Source organism: Mizuhopecten yessoensis, unplaced genomic scaffold (genome assembly GCF_002113885.1).
Source record: "Mizuhopecten yessoensis strain PY_sf001 unplaced genomic scaffold, ASM211388v2 scaffold11109, whole genome shotgun sequence".
Lineage (NCBI taxonomy): Eukaryota > Metazoa > Mollusca > Bivalvia > Pectinida > Pectinidae > Mizuhopecten > Mizuhopecten yessoensis.
The window spans coordinates 107,174-133,171 of record NW_018408884.1 but is presented as its reverse complement, the minus strand read 5'-3'; the positions used below and the strand labels follow the sequence as shown (position 1 = coordinate 133,171).

The 25,998-nt window shown below is 37.0% G+C and overlaps 1 protein-coding gene across 1 annotated transcript; it reads left to right on the top strand.

Moving 5' to 3' along the window:
* The first annotated feature begins 503 nt into the window (after positions 1–503).
* LOC110465952 (monoacylglycerol lipase ABHD2-like) lies at positions 504–17,225 on the top strand. The gene is made up of 8 exons (XM_021522167.1): positions 504–796; positions 6,400–6,575; positions 7,882–8,049; positions 9,180–9,363; positions 13,803–13,997; positions 14,705–14,774; positions 15,333–15,417; positions 16,441–17,225. The coding sequence occupies exons 1-8, from the start codon at positions 639–641 to the stop codon at positions 16,599–16,601; spliced, it is 1,197 nt and encodes a 398-aa protein (XP_021377842.1). The 5' UTR covers positions 504–638; the 3' UTR covers positions 16,602–17,225.
* The last annotated feature ends 8,773 nt before the right edge of the window (positions 17,226–25,998 follow it).

Below are 25,998 nucleotides of genomic sequence, written 5' to 3'. Positions count from 1 at the left end.
ATGAGAGTCATAGAACAACTTTAGGAGAATTTGAATACCCAACAGGCTGCACGGGCCATACATCCAAAATTGCATTAAACATGGATTCAACAACAGTTGGTTTCCCGTTGATTCGCCCGTCCCTTTTGTATATATGTTACTTACGAACCACCGTACATAAGTTTACAAGTCAATATGTATTGACCGAAGACTGAAAGATCAAAGTCCAAAACAACATCCCTTTGTCATGTCTACAAATAGCACTTTAATTACACGGATATAGATATACAATATAATGTATATACATTACACAGTATGCAATAGTTTTAGCAGTTACGTCAACAGGAAGATTGATAAGACATGAAAAAATAAGACAATTTATCATCGATTTTAGTTAGATTTTTTCCTTTTTTCTCATTCGAACATGGATTTTAACGATTAAGGGGAATTAACTCTTGCAAAGCAGGATTCCAAAGTCCGCCCCAACCCGTTTTCCGGTTTGTCTTTTATTAGCTGCATTTGACCTTTGAACTGACAGTTGTCATTCGGTTCGTGATTCACGAGTAGAGATACATATTTAATATGGGCATTGCTCAGTCTTTACCCCGGGTAGGGGCGCAACCAATTGTGTGAGGAAATTTACAAACAAGACTTTCAAGATGATGGAAATATGGTCATTCCTGGGAATTTTGCTTTTGTATGCCATTTTTCGTCTGCTTCACTGGAGTAGTATGCCTACAGCCCCAACGCTGTACTGGCAAGAAGGGTCCAAATTCGTTCAAGATATCATCAGCTCCTGCCCATTTTTAACTGAACCGTAAGTTTTTCAGTGTTCAAATTACTTGTTAAATATTATTTAAGTTATTGTTATTCATAATCGTACTCCAGGTTTTGTGTTTTGATAAGTGTTATTGTTACAGAAAGCCTAGATCATAGATGTCTGACGCCAGTAAGCTTGGTCCTATCGAATTACATTGTCATTGATCAGTTCTGAGTATTGAACACAATGATCAATTCTGAGTATTGAACACAATGATCAATTCTGAGTATTGAACACAACGCCGACTTCTATATACGTTTCGGTACCCGATATTTGTAAAGACGAAAAATCCCGAGTAATCGTAAAACTTAAAAAGAGGGGTACATAAAGATTCTTTCTTAAGTTGCCAAATAATTTAATAAGAAGCTTGTCCATGTCTAGACTACTTAATTAAGAGTCTTTCCAAAAGGGTTCAGAATCCCCAATCTCATCCCCAATGTGATTGATGATTCTTTTTCTCTTACCCTGACATATGCAGCACTTTTGATGCAATGTTGGTGTTTCAGGATTGATTCATTGTTGATGAGACGTCAATGATCGACTTCATGATTGTGGGGTCAGGTTGTTCGCCCTAAACCCTGTTTTCCCCGGGTCGTTTGGCCCTAAACCCTGTTTGCCTCGGATTGTCTTGCCCTAAACCCCATTCACCCAGGGTTGTTTCACCCGAAATTCCGTTCGCCCAGGGTTGTTTTGTCCAAAACCCTGTTCACCCCGGGTCGTTTCAGCCTAAACCCTGTTCGCCCCGGGTCATTTTGCACTAACTTGTCTTAAGTTGTTTTGCACTAAAACACTTATAGGGGGGGATATTATTTAGATCTGTTTAGTTGTGTATGGCCAATATAGTCTAATTTGAAGTTTTTATGCCCCCACCATAAAATCGGGGGGCATAAATTATATACCTAGTGTTGCCCATGTCCGTCCCCGTTTCATCCCGATTCAATGTAAACATCCGTCCCGTCCCGATTTAATATAAACACTTAGCAACTTCATTCTTTGACAGATTTTGGTCAAACTTTATGCAAAGGTCAAGTATGAGTATACTTTGGACATTGTAGTGTTTCAGGGTTCCAAGGCCAAGGTCACTGTTGCTATATATAGAAAATCATCAACTGATTCAATTTAAACACTTAACAGCAACTTCATTCTTCCACAGATTTCGATTAAACTTTGTGTGCATGTTTCAGGGTATCAAGATCAAAGTTGTTGTAACTTTTTATAGAACACTGAAATTAATTTCACATGGCAGCGGGGACATTAATGTCTTACAGACATTTTCTAGTTTAAGTCTCCCTTAGCCTTAGATCTTCACATACAATGTAACATGAAATTTTTTCAACAAGACATTTGCTTGTAAAACCATGGACTTATAGATCTAGTTCTGTGGTGAAAAATGAAAAAAGTGAGCTTTTGAATAATTAAATATATATTTTCAACTGTTATATTCATAACTTAATTAAGATGTTAGAAAACTCTTTCATGCCCAGGGGTGTAGGATAGGGAAATTCCACCTGAAGGGTTTTCAAATTTGGTAAATATGAAAATCCAGAGGATGAAATTCTCCTATCCTACACCCTATGGCATGAAAGTGTATTTTTCTCTCATTCCAACTACCAGAATACGCTTAGAAACCATGAACTGCATTATGACTGGCTACCATTTTGAAAATATCAATTTTTCCCCTGAGCTTTTTAGACGAAAGTTAATCTGTAAATATATCATAATAGGTTTTAATTTGATCACAATGCCTTTTCTGCATTGCAGCATCAGAGTTTTCTAAATTTATGACGTCACATCATTGTTGTGTGATGTCACGTCACGTGAAATGAGGTGAAAGTTAGAAATTTCCTACACCCCTTTCTTACCCTGGACATCTCTATCTTACACACACAGAAATGAGAGAAATAATTATATTAGGGTAAAAGAACCTTGGATCTATGGATTGTCATACAATTGTTATGACTGGGCAATCTCTCATTCCTGTACACAGTAGCTAGGCATGGTAGTCTAGTGGTAGGACGTCAGACACATGTCTGAAGGGGTTCGAGTCGCGGCCAGGCACTGTGTTGTATCATTGAGCAAGATACTTAATACTCTGCTTGTTCCAGTCTACTCAGCTGTAAATGAGTACGTGGTTGGGCTGTGCTAGAATAGTAGAATGCTATAGCTGTGAGGCCGAAATGGCTGCACCGGCTGTATGCTCCCCAGGGAGTTGAGACAGATATTGGCTGGTTGCAAAGGCCCTATAACCCAGATAATCATTTGTGAACCGCTTTGAGACGACCTTCGAACTAGATTTTGAAAAAGCGGTATACATATATATATATATATATATAAGAACCTCAAATTATTATTATTATTATTACATATGTGATATGTCACAATAAGACGACTGTCATGATGCATTACGGTAGAGGGAAAATTCTGATATGATAATATAACAGGAGAAAGAGAAATGCAACAGCCAGACCAGGATTCAAACCCAGGACCCTCTGAACTCTAGACGGACACTCTACCAATTGAGCTACCTTGTCGCTGATGATCATCCCAGTCCATTTACGCTACATTCCTCTCTCCTTTTCCTGAGTCTTCACCCCCGAAGACATTCACTATTTACAACCCAGATTAGGGTATCCCCTTGCTAAGCGTACACCCAATGTTTGAAACAAGGGTTGGTCACACTCACAGGCACCACTGTAAAAGGAGAGGACAAATGGGTGGCCAGACCAGGGTTTGAACCCGGGACCCTCCAAATTCTAGACAGACGCTCTACCAATTGAGCTACCTGATTGCTCATGATGGACCCAGTCTAGTTCTGCTACAATAAAATTAAAAACTAACATAATGTATTAAAAGTAGCCGTTTAAGTCAGAAAGACTGGATTATCTTTCCCAGAAAAAGTTTGGCAAAAAGAAACAGTTGTAGCATACTTACCAAACTTTTGTAATTTCCATAGGGGAGAATCCGCATTCTCAAAATTGAAAACTTAAACAAAATGTTTATATATATATATGCATATATACATATATACACATATACCCGAAGGTAAAAAATAACACTTCAGAATAGCATCTTTTGAAAAAGTACATTTAGCTTGAGCACAAAATCCATGCTTGAGCATGAGAATGGTTCCATGAAAACGGCCCCAGGTCTTTTTCTCGATACGAAGAAACGGAAATAGGCCTGGTCGAGGCCATTGAACCAGAAACTTGCCGAATAGTGTATTCCAAAAATACGAACTTTGTCTGTTTTATATCAATACCAAATTGAAACATACAGACTTTTTTAAAAAGAATTATTCCAACCACAGTTTCAGAAAACCTTTTGTCTTAAAATGGAAAACGGCTAGGTGGTATCAGCTCAATACAAACTTGACCCAAAGGGAGTTAGTCTGTAGCCAAAGGGAGTTAGTCTGTAGCCAAAGGGAGTTAGTCTGTAGCCAAAGGGAGTTAGTCTGTAGCCAAAGGGAGTTAGTCTGCAGCCTTAGCTTGGAAACTGCCAAATGTGTAAGCCTGCAGTGATCAAAGTAGAGGTATGTTAGGACAGGCCTTGTCAGAGTGTTCAAGTCTTAGGTCAGCTGGCTGGTTAAGATTTTGAAAACCTGCCCGTGTGAAAGTACTGTAATATTAAGAAATTCTGCGCAGTCTGCAGCCTTAGCTTGCTAAATGTGTAAGCCTGCAGTGATCAAAGTAGAGGTATGTTAGGAAATGTCTTGTGAACAGGCCTTGTCAGAGTGTTCAAGTCTTAGGTCAGCTGGCTGGTAAAGCTTTTGAAAAATTATGAAATTCTACACAACTGAATCTCATTGGGATTGAGACTGAATTTTGGCCTCGGATGTACGTCTGTGTACAACCAGGGAAAGGACCTGCAGGTTTTTGACAGCACAAGTGGGAAATCAATACCAGGAACGGATGATGCTGAAGCTGATCATTAACTGTCCTATCCTCTGACCGTGGTCAGTCTCCGTACCCGTCTTGATTAAACTGCCTTTAATAATAATTGGTCAATGGGAAATGGTCAAGCAGCGTTATTCCTATTCAATGAAGGTCTGTGTTAACGTTATTAACCAATTCACCCCTAAAGTCCCATTTGAACCTTACCATATCAATGACTGGGCAAGTCCAGTTTAGATATGTAGGGGTGTAACTGAGTTAACATACATGAACATCAGCAATGTTGATTAATTATCATTTAGTTATCAATTTGATCCTGGCCAGAAATATAAACAAAAGTTTATAAATGTATAAATTCAGTATTTTGTGACGAGATGGTCCCGCTGGGTATATATAACATTTACAGCTGTTGAATAATTCATAAAACATACATATTTATCATTCAACCGCTGGAACAGCTTGTGGTATAGTTATACAAAATGTTAATATAACATTTCTGGTGGAAGTAGGAAGTATTGTGGTTATTTCAGGATATCCTCCTCAGTTTCCTAATCATATTTGTCAATATTTGATACAGACAATTACAGTAGCCAGTTTAGCTGACGAAAGCCCCAGGCTTATAATGATAAATTTTTGTGGTTAGGCCATGGTAATTGTACAAATATTTTGACTCTATTTTACGCTATATAAATCAACTTGCCCTGAGCCATATGCTATCATTGATAGATCTACAGGATAATTAATTACTCAATGTTTAAAGAAAGAAATAAAAAAAATAAAACTTCCTTGAANGGGGGGGGGGGGGGGGGGGGGGGGGGGGTTGAAGGAATTTGAGATATTTTTTTTATGATTCAAATAGGGCTACATAGAAATAAAGAGAGCTTTGTTACCCCATCAAGATCCCTGCATCCCTAAATTAATGGGAGGCACGGTAGTCTAGTGATAGGACGCTGGGCTCCTGACTGAAGGGCTGCGAGTTTGAGTCACGGTACGGCACGGTACTGTGTTGTATCTTTGAGCAAGATACTTTAATCCACTTGTTCCAGTCTACTCAGCTGTAAATGAGTAGGTGGTTGGGCAGTGCTAGAATTGTTGAATGTTAGCTGTGAGTGCCGAAGTGGCAGCACCGGCTGTATCAGTATATGCTCCAAATTAGGGAGTTGAGAAAGATATTGGCTGGTTGCAAAGGCCCTGTAACAACGGATCATAATTTGTGAATCGGTTTGAGAAGGCCTACAAACTAAATGTGATGAAGCAGTATTATAAGAAACTGGAATTATTATTAATATTATATTATTATTATAAGTTTGGCCTTATTTCCCAGTAAACTGTGCATACATGTACCAAAACACAATATGTATAAGCTTGGCCTCGTCTACTGGTGGTCTGTAGAAAATATATATAACTGTTTATGATTTTCCAGGCCTTAGCTCCATGAATGATTGTCATTAACAAATCTTAAAACCCCAGATTGATTTCTTGATTCAGGGCGTGATCTCGCTACATCAAATGTTTTTGTGATCATATGCATGTTGTGGTTGTATTTTAATTCAATAGAATACATATTTTTGAGACTTTAATTACGCTCTATCAAAGGATTTTCCCTGCTTATTATTAGATCACGTTATTGTTTTAAATTATGCAAAATTGGATAGTTTGATATTTTTTTAATTCAAGACTGAATAAAGTTTTAATTTTAATTTGTTTCAGATACATTCCGCCGCATTGGTGGGGAAAGAGCGGCCATATACAGACCATTGTCTATGCAAAGTTAGGCAGAGTAAGCTCCCCTTTCCCTAAGGGAGAGCGTCACCATGTTGTCTTGCCTGATGGGGCCACCATAATATATGATGTTTTCCAACCACACAGAGCCCATGAATCAGGAGGTAAGTGTATATAGTATATATATGTATTTATCATATGAATACCGTGTTATGCAGTGTCATAAAGCCATCACGTAAATTATGTTTATGTAACGTGTGTAATATCACTTCGGAAGTAACATCACAATCAAATTGTAATCAATATGTCGCAATTTTCATCGTTTCAGAGGCGGCCATATGCAAAATATTTGTTTCAGATCACAATTATACAGCTTACTTTGTATTTTATAATAAAAAAAATCTGTCATTCGTTTCCTTTCTTTTAAAATTTATGATGTATACTCGTTTCAGATTTTTCTTATTTGCTCCCCAGAGGCTCGCAAACATGAAAAATCCAAAACTTCACAAAATCACAATTCTAATATGAAGGGAAACTTATGACAGATCCTCTTTATATTAAGTCCATGGGTTGTATTTGATGTCCAATTTTGGGGCAAAATTTAAGCCCCATTATTATAACCTATCGGGTAATTTGAGGTTTAATTTTTCCAAAATAAAATAAAATTGAATTTGTTTCTTTTTGACAGTGTCTTATCTAGTAAACACTTATAAACAATTATTGTAATGGATCTGGAAAAGATTTCAGACATGTACCACATAAACCCTTGTAAATGTAATGGTGGAGCCCATTGTTGTATTAATCATTAAAGGGAGATAATTGCTACCATGGTTACTGTAAATTTGAAATGGGAGAGAAAAAATGCAAGGCCAGACTGGGGTTTGAACCCGGGACCCTCCGAATTCTAGACGGACGCTCTACCAATTGAGCTATCTAGTCGCCAACGATCGACACAGTCCAGGTTTGCTACCGTTGTCTCCTTGGATAACCCGTTATCTGTAAAATAATTTTGCATTTATTTCTAGGTGACTTTATAATCCTAGTCATCCTCGATACACCAAGGGTTACGCTCACTTACACTCTCTGCACCTCTGGAATATGTCATAACAAAATTGAATGCACGCTGCTAGCTATCTTATTGGTCTTGGTTAAAAAACTTACCAATCGCTCAGCTGATAGTGATAAATGTCTTTTGAAGATTACAAACGGGCGATACCTGACTTCAATTTTACCAGTATGCAACAAAAAATTGTTTGATGTACATCAAAGGATCAAACTAGCCTTTTTGTCTCACCCACAAGGTGGCGCACATGAGCCTTCAACTTGGCTAGGACATACTCCAAGAGTGCAGAGAGCGTAAGTGAGCGTAACCCCTGGAGTATCCAGGATGCATCACAGTGTGTTTTTGGGATATCAAACTCTGGTGATGTCCATTATAAGTCAATAATATATTTTTGTATCTATTTATAGGTGACTATACTATCACAGTTTGTCCGGGGATTGCTAATTCCAGCGAGGCATCCTACATCTGTACGTTCGTGAACTACGCCCAGGAGAATGGCTACCGCGTCACCGTCCTCAACCATATCGGTGCTATACGAAGTGTCAAAATTACAAGCTCAAGAATTTTCACCTATGGTAAGATTAAACCCTTTCACCCCTATATAACTTCAGGAGACTCTACCATGCATTGATCTGGATGAATCCATTATGGTCTACAGTGGTGAAAGGGTTAATTCCTATATCCCCTAACAATGAAGTCCGAATTGATACCTTGTTCAGTTGGTCATTTGTCCGTTTGTTTGTTTGTTTGTTTGATTTTGTTTGATTTTGTTTGTTTAGTTGTTTGATTTTGTTTGATTTTGTTAAACGTCCTATTAACAGCTAAGGTCATTTAAGGACGGCCTCCCCTGTGTGCAAGATGCATGTGTAGTGTATGTGTGTGTATTTTGGGAGGCTGCAATATGTTCATGTAGACAGGATCTTGTCAAAATGTCCCTTAGTTCATGTTTCTTTTTACTGTAAATTGTTTATATGAGCCAAACATACAAAATGAGTTAATATGTAGTGGCGATCACATCAACGCAAGCCATCATGGAATTTCTATTATGTAGATTATTTAGCATAAAAATTAGTGTTTAGTGAATTTGAAAACATCATCTGAACCGAAAGTAACATGAAGTGAAGTGACAGTAAAGTGGAAGGTTTCTTACTTGGAACCATTCTTTCTGATGTGTATATGATTGTCCTTGAGCAATTTTAGTGGTTTTATTTGTCTAACAAACCTTTGAAATACATAAAAAAGGAAAATTACCAAAACAGAACGAAATATTTCGACTGGTGAATTTGTTTGTAGAAAGTTGTTTTAAGTCTGATTGAAATTTTAAGAGATGTGGTAATTATATAACGAGGAAAATATATCCATAAATGATCAGTCTAAGATAGCTCTATAGTCAATCTGCCACACTTTATGCTTGTATGTATTATTTAAAAAATGTCAATTAAAGTTTGTTTAATTCATATTAACCAAAACCATTTAAAAAAGAAGTAAAACAAAACATTGAAAAGAAAAGGAAGTCATTTGGAAGACAGGACTGTTTTACAAAAGAATTAATATGGTTTACTCAGTGTTGCAGGGTTGTATTAGTTTTAACTAATCCTAAGATAAACATTTCAAAAAGTGCAGTGAGTGATGGCTACGAATTATAAAGGTAGAGTCATTATTAAAGATAGGGAAAGAAAATCACACCTGTTGTCTTTACATATAGGTGGTACTGAAGAGTTCCACACGATGATACAGGAAGTGAGACAGATGTATCCTGGGACCAACCTCATCGCCTGCGGCTTCAGTATGGGTGCTAACATTGTCGTCAAGTATCTCGGCGAGAAACCGAAAAACCAGCAGCAGTTCCTGTGTGCCTTATCAATCTGTCAGGGTTACGATGTTAATCAGTAAGTCAGGGGAGATAATGTCTGTCAGGGGAAATAACCTCAGTCGAGGGAGTAAATCTCTAAAGTAGTTCAAGGGAGTTAATCTCTGTCAGTAAAGAGAGGTAATCTATGTCAGCGGAGATAACCTCTGTCAGAAGAGATAACATCAGTCAGGGGAGATAACCTCTGTCAGAAGAGATAACATCAGTCAGGGGAGATAACCTCTGTCAGAGAGATAACCTCTGTCAGAGAGATAACCTTAGTCAAGGGAGATAACCTCTGTCAGAAGAGATAACCTCAGTCAAGGGAGATAATCTCAGTCAAGGGAGATAATCTTGGATGGGGAGATAATCTAAGTCAAGGGAGATAACCTCTGTCAGAAGAGATAACCTCAGTCAAGGTAGATAATCTTTATAGAAGATAATGGAGTTAGTCTCTGTCAGTCAGGGGAGATAACCTCAGTCAAGGGAGACAAGCAGAATAAGTCAGAGAAATATTTTAAGTCAGTCAAAATTGTTTTTGGGGTGAGCCCCCTGGTAATATTGCTTTTTCTGAGTAATCGAAAATTCCATGTCACTCCTGCCCCCTTTTTATCCAATGATGGAACATTTTAGTGGATAGATGTCATGTTTTCTTTAGTTGCCATCTTCATCATGTGTCAATTTCCAATCAGAAAACATTTAGGAAATTTGTGTCGAGGTTTGAAGCTCGGATCACCACATGATTGGTACCTGATTATTTTAACAATGTGACGGGAAAGGACCTGAATAATTTCCAATTGGAAAAATATCCACTGTAATATTTCTAAGGTGCTGTCATTTATAACATGATTTGTAAGATTTTTAGTGGAAAGGTTTATATAGAGGTTTTACAACAGAAACATTATGTAAAAAAAGAAAATACATGAATCGGGGCTAGACGATATGGGTAGCCCAGTAGTCTGAGACTAGTGACACAGGACCAGACAATAAGGGTAGCCCAGTAGTCTGAGGCTAGTGACACGGGACTAGACAATAAGGGTAGCCCAGTAGTCTGAGACTAGTGACACAGGACCAGACAATAAGAGTAGCCTGTTAGTCTGAGACTAGTGACACAGAACCAGACAATAAGGGTAGCCTGTTAGTCTGAGACGAGTGACACAGGACCAGACAATAAGGGTAGCCCGACAGTCTGAGACTAGTGACACAGGACTAGACGATATGGGGGGAAAGGACCTGAATAATTTCCAATTGGAAAAATATCCACTGTATTATTTCTAAAGTGCTGGCATTTATAACATGATTTGTAAGATTTTTAGTGGAAAGGTTTATATAGAGGTTTTACAACAGAAACATTATGTAAAAAAAGAAAATACATGAGTCGGGGCTAGACGATATGGGTAGCCCAGTAGTCTGAGACTGGTGACACAGGACTAGACGATATGGGTAGCCCCGTAGTCTGAGACTAGTGACACAGGACTAGACAATATCAGTAGCCCAGTAGTCTGGGACTAGTGACACAGGACCAGACGATATGGGTAGCCCAGTAGTCTGAGACTAGTGACCCAGGACTAGACGATATGGGTAGCCCAGTAGTCGGAGACTAGTGACACAGGACCAGACAATAAGGGAAGCCCGATAGTCTGAGACTAGTGACACCGGACCAGACAATAAGGGTAGCCTGATAGTCTGAGACTAGTGACACAGGACCAGACGATATGGGTAGCCCAGTAGTCTGGGACTAGTGACACAGGACCAGACAATAAGGGTAGCCTGTTAGCCTGAGACTAGTGACACAGGCCCAGACAATAAGGGTAGCCTGTTAGTCTGAGACGAGTGACACAGGACCAGACAATAAGGGTAGCCCAGTAGTCTGAGGCTAGTGACACAGGACTAGACGATATGGGTAGCCCTATAGTCTGAGACTAGTGACACAGGACTAGACGATCTGGGTAGCCCAGTAGTCTGAGACTAGTGACACTGGACTAGACGATATGGGTAGCCCAGTAGTCTGAGACTGGTGACACAGGACTAGACGATATGGGTAGCCCTATAGTCTGAGACTAGTGACACAGGACTAGACAATGAGGTTAGCCCAGTAGTCTGAGACAAGTGACACAGGACTAGACGATATGGGTAGCCTGATAGTCTGAGACTAGTGACACAGGACTAGACAATATCAGTAGCACAGTAGTCTGAGACTAGTGACACAGGACTAGACAATGAGGTTAGCCCAGTAGTCTGAGACAAGTGACACAGGACTAGACGATATGGGTAGCCTGATAGTCTGAGACTAGTGACACAGGACTAGACAATATCAGTAGCACAGTAGTCTGAGACTAGTGACACAGGACTAGACAATATCAGTAGCCCAGTAGTCTGAGACTAGTGACACAGGGCTCGACGATATGGGTAGTCCAGTAGTCTGAGACTAGTGACACAGGACTAGACATTGAGGGTAGCCCAGTAGTCTGAGACTAGTGACACTGGACTAGACGATATGGGTAGCCCAGTAGTCTGAGACTAGAGACACAGGACTAGACGATATGGGTTGACCAGTAGTCTGAGACTAGTGACACAGGACTAGAAGATATGGGTAGCCCAGTAGGCTGAGACTAGTGACACAGGACTAGACGATATGGGTCGCCCAGTAGTCTGAGACTAGTGACACAGGACTAGACAATGAGGTTAGCCCAGTAGTCTGAGACAAGTGACACAGGACTAGACGATATGGGTAGCCCCGTAGTCTGAGACTAGTGACACAGGACTAGACAATATCAGTAGCCCAGTAGTCTGGGACTAGTGACACAGGACCAGACGATATGGGTAGCCCAGTAGTCTGGGACTAGTGACACAGGACCAGACGATATGGGTAGCCCAGTGGTCGTGCTGTCATTTTTAACATGATTTGTAAGATTTTTAGTGGAAAGGTTTATATAGAGGTTTTACAACAGAAACATTATGTAAAAAAAGAAAATACAGGAATCGGGGCGAGACGATATGGGTAGCCCAGTAGTCTGAGACTAAAGACACAGGGCTAGACGATATGGGTAGCCCAGGAGTCTGAGACTAGTGACACAGGACTAGACGATCTGGGTAGCCCAGTAGTCTGAGACTAGTGACCCAGGACTAGACGATATGGGTAGCCCAGTAGTCGGAGACTAGTGACACAGGACCAGACAATAAGGTTAGCCTGTTAGTCTGAGACTAGTGACACAGGACCAGACGATATGGGTAGCCCAGTGGTCGTGCTGTCATTTTTAACATGATTTGTAAGATTTTTAGTGGAAAGGTTTATATAGAGGTTTTACAACAGAAACATTATGTAAAAAAAGAAAATACAGGAATCGGGGCGAGACGATATGGGTAGCCCAGTAGTCTGAGACTGGTGACACAGGACTAGACGATATGGGTAGCCCCGTAGTCTGAGACTAGTGACACAGGACTAGACAATGAGGTTAGCCCAGTAGTCTGAGACAAGTGACACAGGACTAGACGATATGGGTAGCCCGATAGTCTGAGACTAGTGACCCAGGACTAGACAATAAGGGTAGCCCGATAGTCTGAGACTAGTGACACAGGACTAGACGATATGGGTAGCCCGATAGTCTGAGACTAGTGACACAGGACTAGACAATAAGGGTAGCCCGATAGTCTGAGACTAGTGAAATCTCCAGCTGGACTAGTGGTTCTGAAATCTGCCCAATTGACTAGCCAAATCTTTGTATTATTACTTATCATTTTGAATAATTTTGGGTAAGTGGAACTTGCATGTGGGCTTTTAAAAGTTAAAACTATAGACCAGACTGATTAGTGATGTGTTGTTACCTCTTTTGCTCAGATTTTTTTTTTTTCAATCAGAACAGTGACAATTCGGAATATAAGCATTAAATGTTTATTCTTTTAAAAATAAGCTGGACAATCACTGGAAAAAATCAAGAACTTTTCTTCAATTACAAAGCAATAATCAAATTATAGACATCAATGTACATGTATACCGGATAGAAGTATTTGACAAATGTAATTTGTTTATTTATTTATTTGAGAGGGTGGTATAGAGGACTTTAATTGTCCTGAACCAGAAATAAACTTAACTTAACTTAACTTAACTCATTCACCACTGAAATTTCATAATGAACTATTCCAACCTTTGAATTGGAAGAGTTCAAATGTGTCTTCAGGGGTGAATGAGTTGACTAACTTAACTTGACATGACTTATGTTATGGCAATGCTAATGGATCTGAGAGAGGAACAACAACATTTGTTCTCGGCTCCATCTTTTATTCAGGTAGGGGTGCCACACAACTAAAACGGGGTACCAGAGCCAACCAAGGGAGATCACTCTAGTTACATAGGTATAGGTTAAACACTACCATTATACAATACATATACGATGTCGTCATATTGTTACAAGTGGTTTATAAAATTGTTTTCTAGTCCTGCATGAATGCACACGTTAATTAAGTGAAATCTTATTCCAGTGCCACGTCGCTGCTCCAAGACTGGCGGTACCTGCGTCGCGTTTACCTGTACGCCATGACAGCTAACCAGAAGGGGATGATGACGCGCCACCAGGACATCCTGATGGATCAAAAACTTCTACAGACGTGTGACATCGACGCCGAGAAAATCTACAGCTCTACCTCGCTGATAGAAATCGACGAACTTTACACCAGGTAGAGAGTGATGCAAATAATTTGTATTTCGCGAGGTTTTAATTTTCTTGTAAAGTAACGAGAAGAGGCTATTAAAAACTCAAAAATCTTATTGTAAGTGTTTAGACCGAAAGGGAAACTTACAGAATATACAACAATGGAAATCAACTGTATATTGGGATATTTTTTACGAAGGTTAATTTTTGTTAAGACCCTGCCAGCTTTTGTAAACACAATTCAGGTTATCTGGTACTCTGACACAGAAATTAGGAATCCCAACACTGATGTACCGAAGAATGAGGGGAGATATGATTAACGTCTATAAAATTATGAACAATTTTCACGACAACAAAGTTACTGCTGGCATCTTTGATCAAGATTCAACATCTAGAACAAGAGGGCATACACAAAAAATGAAGAAAAAATATTGTAAATTAGATGTTAGGAAAAATTCATTTTGCTACAGAACTGTTGATATGTGGAACAGTCTTCCCGAGGCGGTCATACAGGCTACAACAATTAAAGACTTTGAAATGAGTTTGGACAATCATTGTAAACATCTTGAACTGCAATTTAATCACCTAGCTAGCTACAAATCCAACAATGGGAGTGATTTTTAAATTAAAATTGTTATATTATATGATATGGACATTTGCCTGCGTCCATCATCTATTCTATTAAATCCTATTAAATCCTACAATGTTAACTCCTTGTTGCTGTATCTACAGGAGAAGGCTGGGGTTCGAGTCCCTCCAGGAATACTACAGCTGGTGCAGTTGTCAGCCCTTCATGCATGACGTAAGTACAGAACCGCAACCAAATTACCTCCCTTGCTCATGACGTAAGTACCAAGTAAACCACCACCAAAATTGCTCGAGTTTTGTTGATGTATGAGATTACTCTCTCATAATGAGTTTTCTATAATTTCACTTAAAAAAATAGTACAGTGTCTTTAGTTGATAAAAAAAAAAGAGCATGTTTAAAATCAGACATTTATTGCTTGCAAGAACAAATAAAAATATTGTCCTCATTGTAAATGTAACAAAAGCCAGAATTGAGCATAAAATAAATAAATACCAGGGTACCTTCCTCATTGTTCTTAATGGAATTTCATGGAACTTGATACAAGTGTTTGGTATGACAAAACCTTGAACAAGTTCGCATTTCTGGTTACTGTGTTAAAGGGCGAGGGGATTTGTATCAATAATTTGATATTATACATTATGATAAACTAAACACTTAATACTTCCCTGTAAACAGGTTTTACATTTTTCCCAAAAATAAGTGCTTATCAAAAAGCTTCTTTGTGGCACATAATCCAATACCTAATTTATAATACGTGATATTTGGTTACAGATTGAGATCCCGCTGTTTCTGTTGAATGCTGAAGACGACCCAATCATACCAATGCCCTTGGTTGACGTGGCTAAGGATTATGCAAGTAAGTATTCAGCACAAATTGTACAAATTGTGTTAAGGGTGCATGCTACCTTACTGTCGCGTGTATCTCCCTCTGAAAAAGAGTATTTGTACTAAGAAACCTGTTCAGTTTGATGATATTTGATATGATGTCCTGTCTGGATCTATGATTGGTAAAAGTTACTAAAACACAGTCTCATATCCGATAGTGATGGGCTGATTATCGATTATAATAAAATAAATGATCGATTTGCCCTTTCAGATTCTGATTATTGATTACAAATTCCAGAATTATTCAATTAATATAATCGGTTCATCATTGAAATCAAAGAGTTTAAAGTCTTCCACTTAAATTTTGCTCAGAAAGTCATATATTCTTATGATTTTTACTAGATATATGATTGTTGAAAATGCAAAATAGACACCTTTCCCCCTTAATTTAAAAAAAAGACACCAAGTAAAATATCATTTGCAAGTGAAGTTAGCTAGATTGAAATAGTATTGATACAAAATTAACACATTTTAAATAACTTATTTTTTTTGTTTTTAATTCTGTCGAGTTTACAGATTATATGTATAAACCTCCCAAAATGAATTAGGGCTATAGGACTTACCTCCCCTTGGTAAATTTGGTACATTCAATACAATGAGATTCATGAGTTTGGAAATGTGTGATATCAAAGTTTTACTTTCTACACAAACAATACGTACCTTGTTTGTGTAGAAAGTAAAACTTTGATATAATATCAGTACATGTGCATCACAACACGAAAAGCAACGCTTTGTCTATATTTTACCATGACAGAAATCACTGAAACTTGAATTTTTATTTCTTTATTTTTGAAACATACTCTCTGAAAATCAAGCAGTTTCTATACTTAATATATCCAACCATGAATTTTTCAGTGTTTATTAGAAATTCTTATTTCCCATAACTTACAGTACATACCAGTAATTTCTGATTTCCATGGACTTTGTTAAAAGTTAAAGAAAATCTCTAAAACAAATTGAGCCAAAAATATGACATTAATGATTATTTTTACAGTAAAACATGACAAGAGTCTGCTAGCAGTGACCAAACATGGCGGGCATCTTGGATACTTCGAGGGTCAGGGTCTGTGGGCAGATCCCATCACCTGGCTGGACCGGTCCATTATCCAGTACGCCAATGCCATCGTTGCCTTCCACATCCGCGGGAAATTGTGATGTAGAATTAGTCTGAGTGATAAGTAATCTATCTGTCTGTGCCTGGAGATTTCTGATAGTTTTCCACTGTTGCCTTGTACTTCTGTGGGAAATTGTGATGTAGAATTAGTCTGAGCGATAAGTTATCTATCTGTCTGTGCCTGGAGATTTCTGATAGTTTTCTGATAGTTTTTCACTGTTGCCTTGTACTTCTGTGGGAAATTGTGATGTAGAATTAGTCTGAGTGATAAGTTATCTAACTGTCTGTGCCTGGAGATTTCTGATAGTTTTCTGATAGTTTTCCACTGTTGCCTTGTACTTCTGTGGGAAACTGTGATGTAGAATTAGTCTAAGCGATAAGTTATCTAACTATCTGTGCCTGGAGATTTCTGATAGTTTTCCATTGTTGCCTTGTACTTCTGTGGGAAATTGTTAGGTAGATTATTACGTTTTAGAGAGAGTCATCTAGATGTTTGTTTCAGGTGCTTCACACAATGTTATCTGTTATCAAGTTCACCAACCCTTTCGCCTTCGAAATGTGGAGGAAATTGTGATCACTGTTGATTTTACATTTAACCCTTTCACCCCTAGGTAACTCTACCGTACATTTATCTGGATGAGTCCATTGTGGTCTTCAGTGGTGAAAGGGTTAAAGGTTTCCATGGTTACAGTGAAACAGAAAATATTTAAATCTTTTGTGAAATTTTACATTTTGAAACAAAAAACATATGCTATTCACAATTGTAGAGTCCTTAGAAAATGTATGCAGACTGTAAATCCTCCATGTCCTTAACTCTTTCACCCCTATATAACTTTAGTAGACTCTACCAGGCACTGATCTGGATGAATCCATTATGGTCTACAGTGGTGAAAGGGTTAATAGAACCATGAAGATTATTGAAAAATGTCTTCATTTAGAGTCAATTCAGGTGTCTGTAAAAGTGAAATTTCGCCGAAAGTGAAATCGTGTCGTTTCTGGATATTTTCTTAGTTAGGTACTGTCTGCTTTTCCTTGAGTTTTCCTTCACTCAGAAACAGATTTTTGATGCGGATAGATTAGCATGACCATTCATGAAACTTTCTTACATGAATATCCCGTTGATAAACGAGATAATTATTGACCAATCAGAGCTTTTGTACTGATTGTGAACCATTTGTATACAGACATATGCCCAGAGCACATTCCATCATTTTAACAACCTAAAGGAGAAAAGAAAATCATAAAAAACGATTTAAGATTATAGCCATATTTGGACCGGAACATACACACAGCAAAAATTGTGTTGTTCAATGCAATTTCGTTGCAAACTGATTTCTCTTCAGATAGAAATTGATGCTGATGGAAATTTAAATCCTGAAAATTGAGTTTCAGGAAATCCTGGGAAAGTAGTATATAGAAGTCGATCTAGGTTTCAGTTGAATTATAAGAAAGTATAAACAGAATATGCAGAAGTTTTGAAATTTTCTTGAAAATATATTTGAATCCAATGAGTCCATTACATTTTCAACTATAAAAAATTAAATTACATGTACACTGTAGTAAATATGTATAACTGATAACCCGATATATTGTGATGGGGTTGACACAGGTACATATTGATTTGTATTGTGAATTTAATACAACTTCTGATAATAGTTGGAGTTATTCCCCTTCGTAGAATCCAAGGGGGTGGGGTGGGATGGGGGGTGGGGTCGAGGGTTTAGTGTTAAGTTTGGAGTGGTGTTTGCTGTTGTTAATTATGTATAAGAGAGAGGTGCTAAGAAGTGTACCAATATACGTGATGTTAATGTAAATCTTTGTAGCGGAGTTGGACTGTGTCGATCGCTGGCGACCAGGCCCAGGGATCATGAAACATTCTTAGACTTAAGATTTTGCTTAGCCAATCACATGGGCGTCACTTTTCATGATGTTATTTGTGATTTGCTAAGTAAGACAAATTTAGACTTAAGATAGTTTTATGATCCTGAGGCTAGGTAGCTCAATCGGTTAGAGTGTCTGTCTAGAGTTTGGAGGGTCCCGGGTTCGAACTCCGGTCTTGCTGTACATTTTTTTCGCTCCTCTTACATCTCAACACATTGACCCCTGAAATTTCATAATGAACTATTCCAACCTTTGAATTGGAGGAGTTCAAATTTGTCATCAGGGGTAAATCATGAGGTAATAAACAAAAAATACAAACTGTTGGAGAGATATTTGTAATAAGTTTGGTATGAATGATAAAGGCTAAGTTTGTTTTGAAAGAGTTTGTATGATAATCGACCATGTTCTTACAGATAAAGTATTTTTATCACCCAATGACTATTTATAATGTCAGATAATCATAGCTTTATTGTCCTGTTAAGTATAAGAATTTAGAAAGCTGGTTTTGAAAATATCGTTGTTGCAATCATTAGGTGTAATTGATGTTTATATGTTGATGTTATGTGTGAACTACAGAGGGTTCATACAGATTTGAAAGTCCTCCATTTTACAGGTCTGCCTTAGAAAGTTCTTGAAAATGAACATTGCCTTAGAAATCACTTAAAAATGAAAACTGCCTTGAAAAATGTCCTTAATAAAAACCGCCTTGAAAAATGTCCTAAATACTGTTGATGAATATGAATTTAGAATGCTTGTTTTGAAAGCATCGATGTTGCAATAATAAGAATTAGAAGTATGTGTAGTGTATATTCAGATGTTCGATACTATGTGTGAATAACAGATTTGAAAAGTCCTCCGTTTTACAGGTCTGCCTTAGAAAATCCTTGAAGATGAACTTTGCCTTAGAAATTACTTGAAAATGAAAAACCGCCTTGAAAAATGTCCTAAATAAAAACCGCCTTGAAAAATGTCCTAAATAAAAACCTGCCTTGAAAAATATTGAAATCTGTTGATGAATAAGAATTAAGAAAGCTGATTTTTATAACATCGATGTTACAATTATTATGTATCGGAAGAATGTGTAGTTGTATGTAAGGGGAGATAACTGTGTAATATTTACGGTAGCGTCCCAGCACTCTTTGATGAATTTCCCAAGAGAAGAGTTCCGATTTAGTTGGCATTTTCCATATCGGGAGTTGGTTGCTTATTTTCGATAGGAAAGAATTTATACGAAAGAAACATGTTTTAGTTTTCATTTTCACGAAAACATACTTGCACTGCCACAGGTATTCTAACCCTGAACCTATAGTGAAACAGCGAACCAATCCACTGCAATACCAGGCATGATATTTGTTTATACTGTAAAAGATGTGCATTGATTAGGTTGCCTTACAAGCTCAGCGGTGGAGCATCAGGCTGAAGAGCCAAGGGTCGCGGGTTCGAGCCCCAGCGACGGCACTATTTTTATCACTATTCCTCGTCCTATTACAAATTGGTGCTGTTGACCCTCCCTGTTCAAGGTAGGAGAACCCTTGCCGGGGAGTCTAAGAACCTGGGTTGGTGTTTGAAAAAAGGGGGGAATAGTGTAAAAGACGTGCATTGATTGGGTTGCATCAGCTGTAAGGAATTTCCCTTTAACTCAGTGGTAGAGCATCAGGCTGGAGAGCCAAGGGTCGTGGGTTCGAGCCCCAGCGACGGCACTATCTTTAACTATTCCTCGTCCTACTACAATACTTTTTGTAAGAATTTCAGAATGTTTTAGCTCCCAAAAATGGTCTCCAACCTCAAACTGCTTTTATATGAATATCGAGGTAAAACTAAATAATACCTGAAAAATAATTTTTCAATGAATGTATTCAGGAGAAAAGTTGTGGGACTCTCTATCTTTTAGGGAGTAGCATTTTTTGGAACTGTTTTTCTTAGTTTTGCATTTTACGGACAATTTCGTTGACAGACACTTCTGCTGTCAGTTGGTAGGTATGGAGGGCTTTCTGTTTTGGTATTGATATATTCCCTGTATGTAATATAATTGTAACATTTCTGTATATCTATATGTCTGAGAATGTGACCAAAAGATTTGCTTTACATAAATTGAACATTTGATAATTATATTTATTCATTTTCTTCTGCAGTCAATATATAATCACAATATTGAACTTATTCACAGTTTGGGCGTCGGCCTAGCTAGAGGCTGACCATATATCTGATCTGGATTTCTCGCACTTGAGACAGGGACATCCACATAAAACCCTGTACTAGATTTTTCTATCTTGTCGAATCTGTCTGGCGCCTTTACGTGACATTTGGAGGAATTTTCACACAGCGCTGTGTTGTTATATGTATTGTTTTGATGTTGTTGGATTCCTGATGTTGTAGAAAAATTATAATATACATTGTGAAATACGTTGTCTTTGCAAGGAAAGATGACATTTTTATGCAGAAGCATTCAAATAAAGCTTTAGTGGTGAATAGGCCATTTTTATTTGAGGCCTCAGATGGGATACTTGTAGATTCCAGCAAAATGAAATAGTTTTTCGAACTAAAAGGTGCAAGAAAAAAGTCAAGTCTCTCAGTTACAGGTAATATATTTAATTATTATAGGCATTTGCCTGCATTCAGTACTGTTATATTATTATTTACTACAAACGAAACCTACAGATTTCCTCAAGTCAGTATTTACAGTATTTTTCCTAAAAAGTGCTATTGGTATTAAGAAATAAGTTCGGAAAAACATTTCTCAATGCAGAATTTTTCCAAAGTGTTCCAAATAAAAGATGTAGTAGACTTTTTTTTGAAGTAATTTAACAGGATATGGTCATTAGTTGAAGGGAAGCGGTGCTTTAATCAAAACAGGGATAGGGGGCACTTACAAGGTTAGGGGATGGAATATGGTAATTAATATTATAAGGCTTTGTCGAGGGTTTTGCTGAATTTGAAAATCCCAAGGAAGGAGTTTCTCTATCCTGCGCCCTTGGGCATGAAAGAGTATTTTTCTCTCATTCCAACAACCAGAATAAGCTCAGAAAGCATGGAAATTTGTTTGGACTGGCATCTATTTAAAAAATATAAATCCCCCCCCCCTGAGCTTTTTTTTTTACGAAAACAAATCTGTCATTGATATTTTGCATACCACATATTTGCAAACAGAGTTTTTGCACAGAAAAACTAATCTCATCTTTCTAACGTGAATTGGGATGTAAGATAGAAATTTCCTACACCCATTTCTTATTCTGGGCAGCTCTATATTGCACACATGGAAATGAGAGAAATACAAATACGGTCATATGTTTCCGTGCGTTTTTTTTTTTTTATTTTTTCCGTTTTTTTTTCTTGTTTTCTTTCTTTTTTTTCTTGCCTGTTTTTTTCCCTAGTTTCCACTTAGATTTTACATATAGATGTAGACATTTGAAATTTTCTGTTTTGTTTTGTAACCTGAGATGGTAAACTGATTTTACCAAAAATCTGATTATCAAGATCTTCAGCTTTTGAGTTCCTTTACAATTTAATTACATCATACTAAGAGATCGTAATCAACTACATACTTACTTGTTACATTATTGCTGCCATTTTTGTTATTTTTGGTCATTATTTTCATCTTTAATGAAGTAACAAAATGTAGCGTTCATGAAAAGTAACAAAAACCATGTGTCCAAAATACTAAAAAACCGTTACATCCAACAGTACATCAACTATCATTAATCTTGTCGAAGTTATATTTTTCTATTTCACGATCATGGTGGCTGTTTTATATTTCAATCGCTCAAATTTTGTTAAATGTATTCTTTGCTTTATGTAATATGAAGGTTTACTTTTTATGTATCTTGTGATGCCTGTTGTATCATCATAAATTATTTACAATATTTTTCATGGTTTATTAAAAATGAAATAGCACATACTTGTAGTTAAGATGTCTTAAAAAACCCCACCATGTCTTTATTAAAAAAACAAAAGAGCTGGTGGTTACTTGGTTACCTCCCCTTAATTAATTATTGATTTTGTTTTCCAATAGTTCTACAAATAACAATAAATTGTAGTACACTTCTCTAAGTTGGACCCAGAACACTAGGCCTCAAGTTCCAACTCAAAAGCTTGAACTCAAATATAATTCTCGTCATTTTTTTCTACTTTTTTTTTTCATCTATTTTTCCTTTGAAATACTGTTTTTGATATTTTTGATATTAAACAATTGTATGTATTGTTAAAAATCCTGTTGTATTTGAATAAAATGGGAGTGATATTTTGCATGTATGTTATTATTTGATAGAACTATTATATATTATATCTATCTATCTAGGCTGATGTTATTATTTGATAGGACTGTTATATATTATATCTATCTATTTAGGCTGTTGTTTTATTTGTTAACCCTTTCACCCCTATGTAACTTGAGTAGACTCTACCATGCGTTGATATGGATGAGTCCATTATGGTCTACAGTGGTGAAAGGGGTAAACTTACTGCTTACTACTTAGTTGGTAATATTGTTTGTGTTTATATCTATTGTTTCAATGACCATATTTGTCTGTTTTTGAATACAACATACTGTCTATGTACCACTTTTGAGTTCAAAATGCAATTTTAACCCTTTCACCGCTAGAAACTTGAATAGACTCTACCATACATTCATCTGGATGAGTTCATTATGGTCTACAGTGGTGAAAGGGTTAATGGAGAATTTCCAATTAATTACTGTATATATTTCACAAATACGGCGGAATACTAGTATGTATTCATGAGTGTGTAGCATAAGCGATAACACTGGTATCTCCTGCTGCATGTGTGAATATTTAATGTAAGAAATTTATTTTCTACAACATTCAGGAGGTCATAACAACATTGGCTTTCTGGACATATTCCATAATGCGATTTGTTGTAGATATAAATTGGTCTATTTTGTTCCCTGCTGGTAATACTAAAATTAGTCTATTTTGTGCTCTGCTGGTAATATTAAAATTAGTCTCTTTTGTTCCCTACTGGAAATACTAAAATTGGTCTATTTTGTTCCCTGCTGGAAATACTAAAATTGGTCTATTTTGTTCCCTGCTGGTTATACTAAAATTGGTCTATTTTGTTCCCTGTTGGAAATACTAAAATTGGTCTATTTTGTTCCCTGCTGGAAATACTAAAATTGGTCTATTTTGTTCCCTGCTGGAAATACTAAAATTGGTCTTTTTTGTTACTAAAATTCAGAACCTGTTATAATTGCTGTGCTATTTCATGTAAAGATAATACAGATTTTTTTGTTATTTCTGAAATAAGTTAGAAAATTCAGCAATCTGTTAATGTATTATAGAATCTGTTACTTGATTTTTGTTTCATTTTGATTGACAATAGCTTTGCTTGTTTTTTTAATTTAAGTGTACTTTGTATCCGTTAGGAAGTGTTGTTTCGTTATATTTTAATAAAGTTCTGTATTCTTTATTTAGTGCGTTTTTGTTTATAAGTTATATTTCTTTTTATTTGAATATTTTGTTAGGTTTCCACAATTTCGTGGGTACATGAATTTGTGTATTACGGATACCCCCTCAAACAGAGAATAGCTTTATGTCAAACTTAAAATTGCTTTATGGACGAAGAATACACACGAAAATGAAGAAATTGAAAAACCCACAAAAATTTGTGATTGTTCATACAGTTCGATCTTCTGTTCCTCCCATCATTGATATGAATTGATCAATGCTTTGTTCTTTGGTTAACTAGATTTAAAAAATATTGATTTAATAACAATGTTATAAAAAATGCAATAATATATTACCTGTCTGAATTGACATATTACCTGTCTAGATTAATATATACTGCCATTCTGGATTTCAATTATGCACTTATATAAATGACAATGTTCCTGTATTTGTCCACTGCTGTATGTACTATGTTTATGGATCAAATAAAAATGTGACATTCTTATCTGCTCTACTTATCTTAATACACCAATAAAAACATGGCTGAGTGCAAAAGTACATTAAAGAATTGTGTGGGCAACTGTTAGAATTTGCCAGCTTCTTGTTCTCACCATTTGTTGTGCTGTCCTGGGCACACGCCTTTATATGAGAATAGCAGTAGCTGTTGTTTGACTCTGAACGAAACAAAACCAAGTACTCACTAATAAACATGCTATCAGGAAAGTTAGTATCTGGTTTGTTCATTGGCAGATGAAGCTACTAGATTGTATGCCATGCTACCGTTTCCAGGTTAAATCTCAGTACATTTAGTGACCAATTTGCCATTTCGCTCACCAGAAAATGTATCCTTTCTACGAGAGAGTTACCGATTGGTTCGCGGAGATCGTCGGACACTGTTGTAAGGGTATTAGTCTGACGTCATGGACACCATCGTTCGATTATGAGTCTGACGTCATAAAAATATGAACAATGGAGATCCGTAAAAAAAGTACAAAGATAATAAGACCAGGTGTTCCGCAAGGGAAAGCATCTTCTGGTTATAGGTCATATACAGGTAAGGTTACGTCCTCAAACAGAGAACTAGGGTAATGACAACAAAACCAAAAGCCACACTAATAAGCGTAATAAAATTATTGACCTTCTTATCAGACAGAGACGGCATATTTCCCACCGAGATCATTATGGCGTCCATGACACTGGTCCATAGGCTTCATTAACCTGCACCTATGGAAACCCTGTAAGTTTGTCCATCAGCAGTCGACATCTATCACGGAATTACCAATCAAGGCGACATTTAAACACCATTTGTAGGGAAAGCAGGGATGTTACCATCGAGAAAGGTAAAGATCACAATCGGAAAGTCTGACTCGTCCCACTTATCGTACAGCTTAGAAGTAAGCCGTCTCTCTTGGTCATGGTGTAAGTGAAGATCGAGGAAAGTGGATGATACAGAAGAGATCATAGTGTGTGTTTTTTTATTTCAAGCTCAGAAAGGTATTTACGATCGACGTTTAATAACATAGGTATCTGCTCCCTCATAACTTTCGTTTCAGAAGTGCTACGAGATTTATGCTGCTGTATTAACCCTTTTCAATCCTTTATACATCTGATGTTATTACTTTGAATCATTAACCTAATTACAGCATGGGGGTCGAAAAATGGAATATCAGCCTGAAAGTATTTTTAATCATTAGAACATTTTCTTTCACATGTGATGCTGAAATAATATATCAACATCCAGAATGCGAGCATAATGGAACATATTGTAAAAATTTTAATGTAAAATATAGGATTTTGCATTTCTTATCATTCTTGTTTACCAAACGTTTTCTTAATATGATGATGAATTGGTGTTATTTAAAAGAAAGTGATGGGAAGTATCCATTTCGCCCTGTGTCCCCACAAAGCTAAGACACATTCCTGGCGTCCACCAAAAAGCCATGCACCTGATAACAGGTCATTGGTAACGAAATTCGTTGCAAGCCTACAACCTTTCAGTGCATGTTAGATCAATTCCAAATTAAGATTTGCTTCATCACTTGGCGTGATTGATAAAGTTTTTGTTAATAATCAATTTAAAGAACAAATGAAAGATCCTTTTCACTTTTTAGAATATATTATATTTTTTTATACATTTTATCATCAGGGTTTTGTTTTT

Bases quoted from the DNA above. Each gene is read 5' to 3' on its own strand.
- LOC110465952 (XM_021522167.1), top strand. From the start codon at position 639: ATGATGGAAATATGGTCATTCCTGGGAATTTTGCTTTTGTATGCCATT. The intron at 9,364-13,802 runs GTAAGTCAGGGG...ATCTTATTCCAG, and splicing joins CAGGGTTACGATGTTAATCA to TGCCACGTCGCTGCTCCAAG. The intron at 15,418-16,440 runs GTAAGTATTCAG...TTATTTTTACAG, and splicing joins CGTGGCTAAGGATTATGCAA to TAAAACATGACAAGAGTCTG.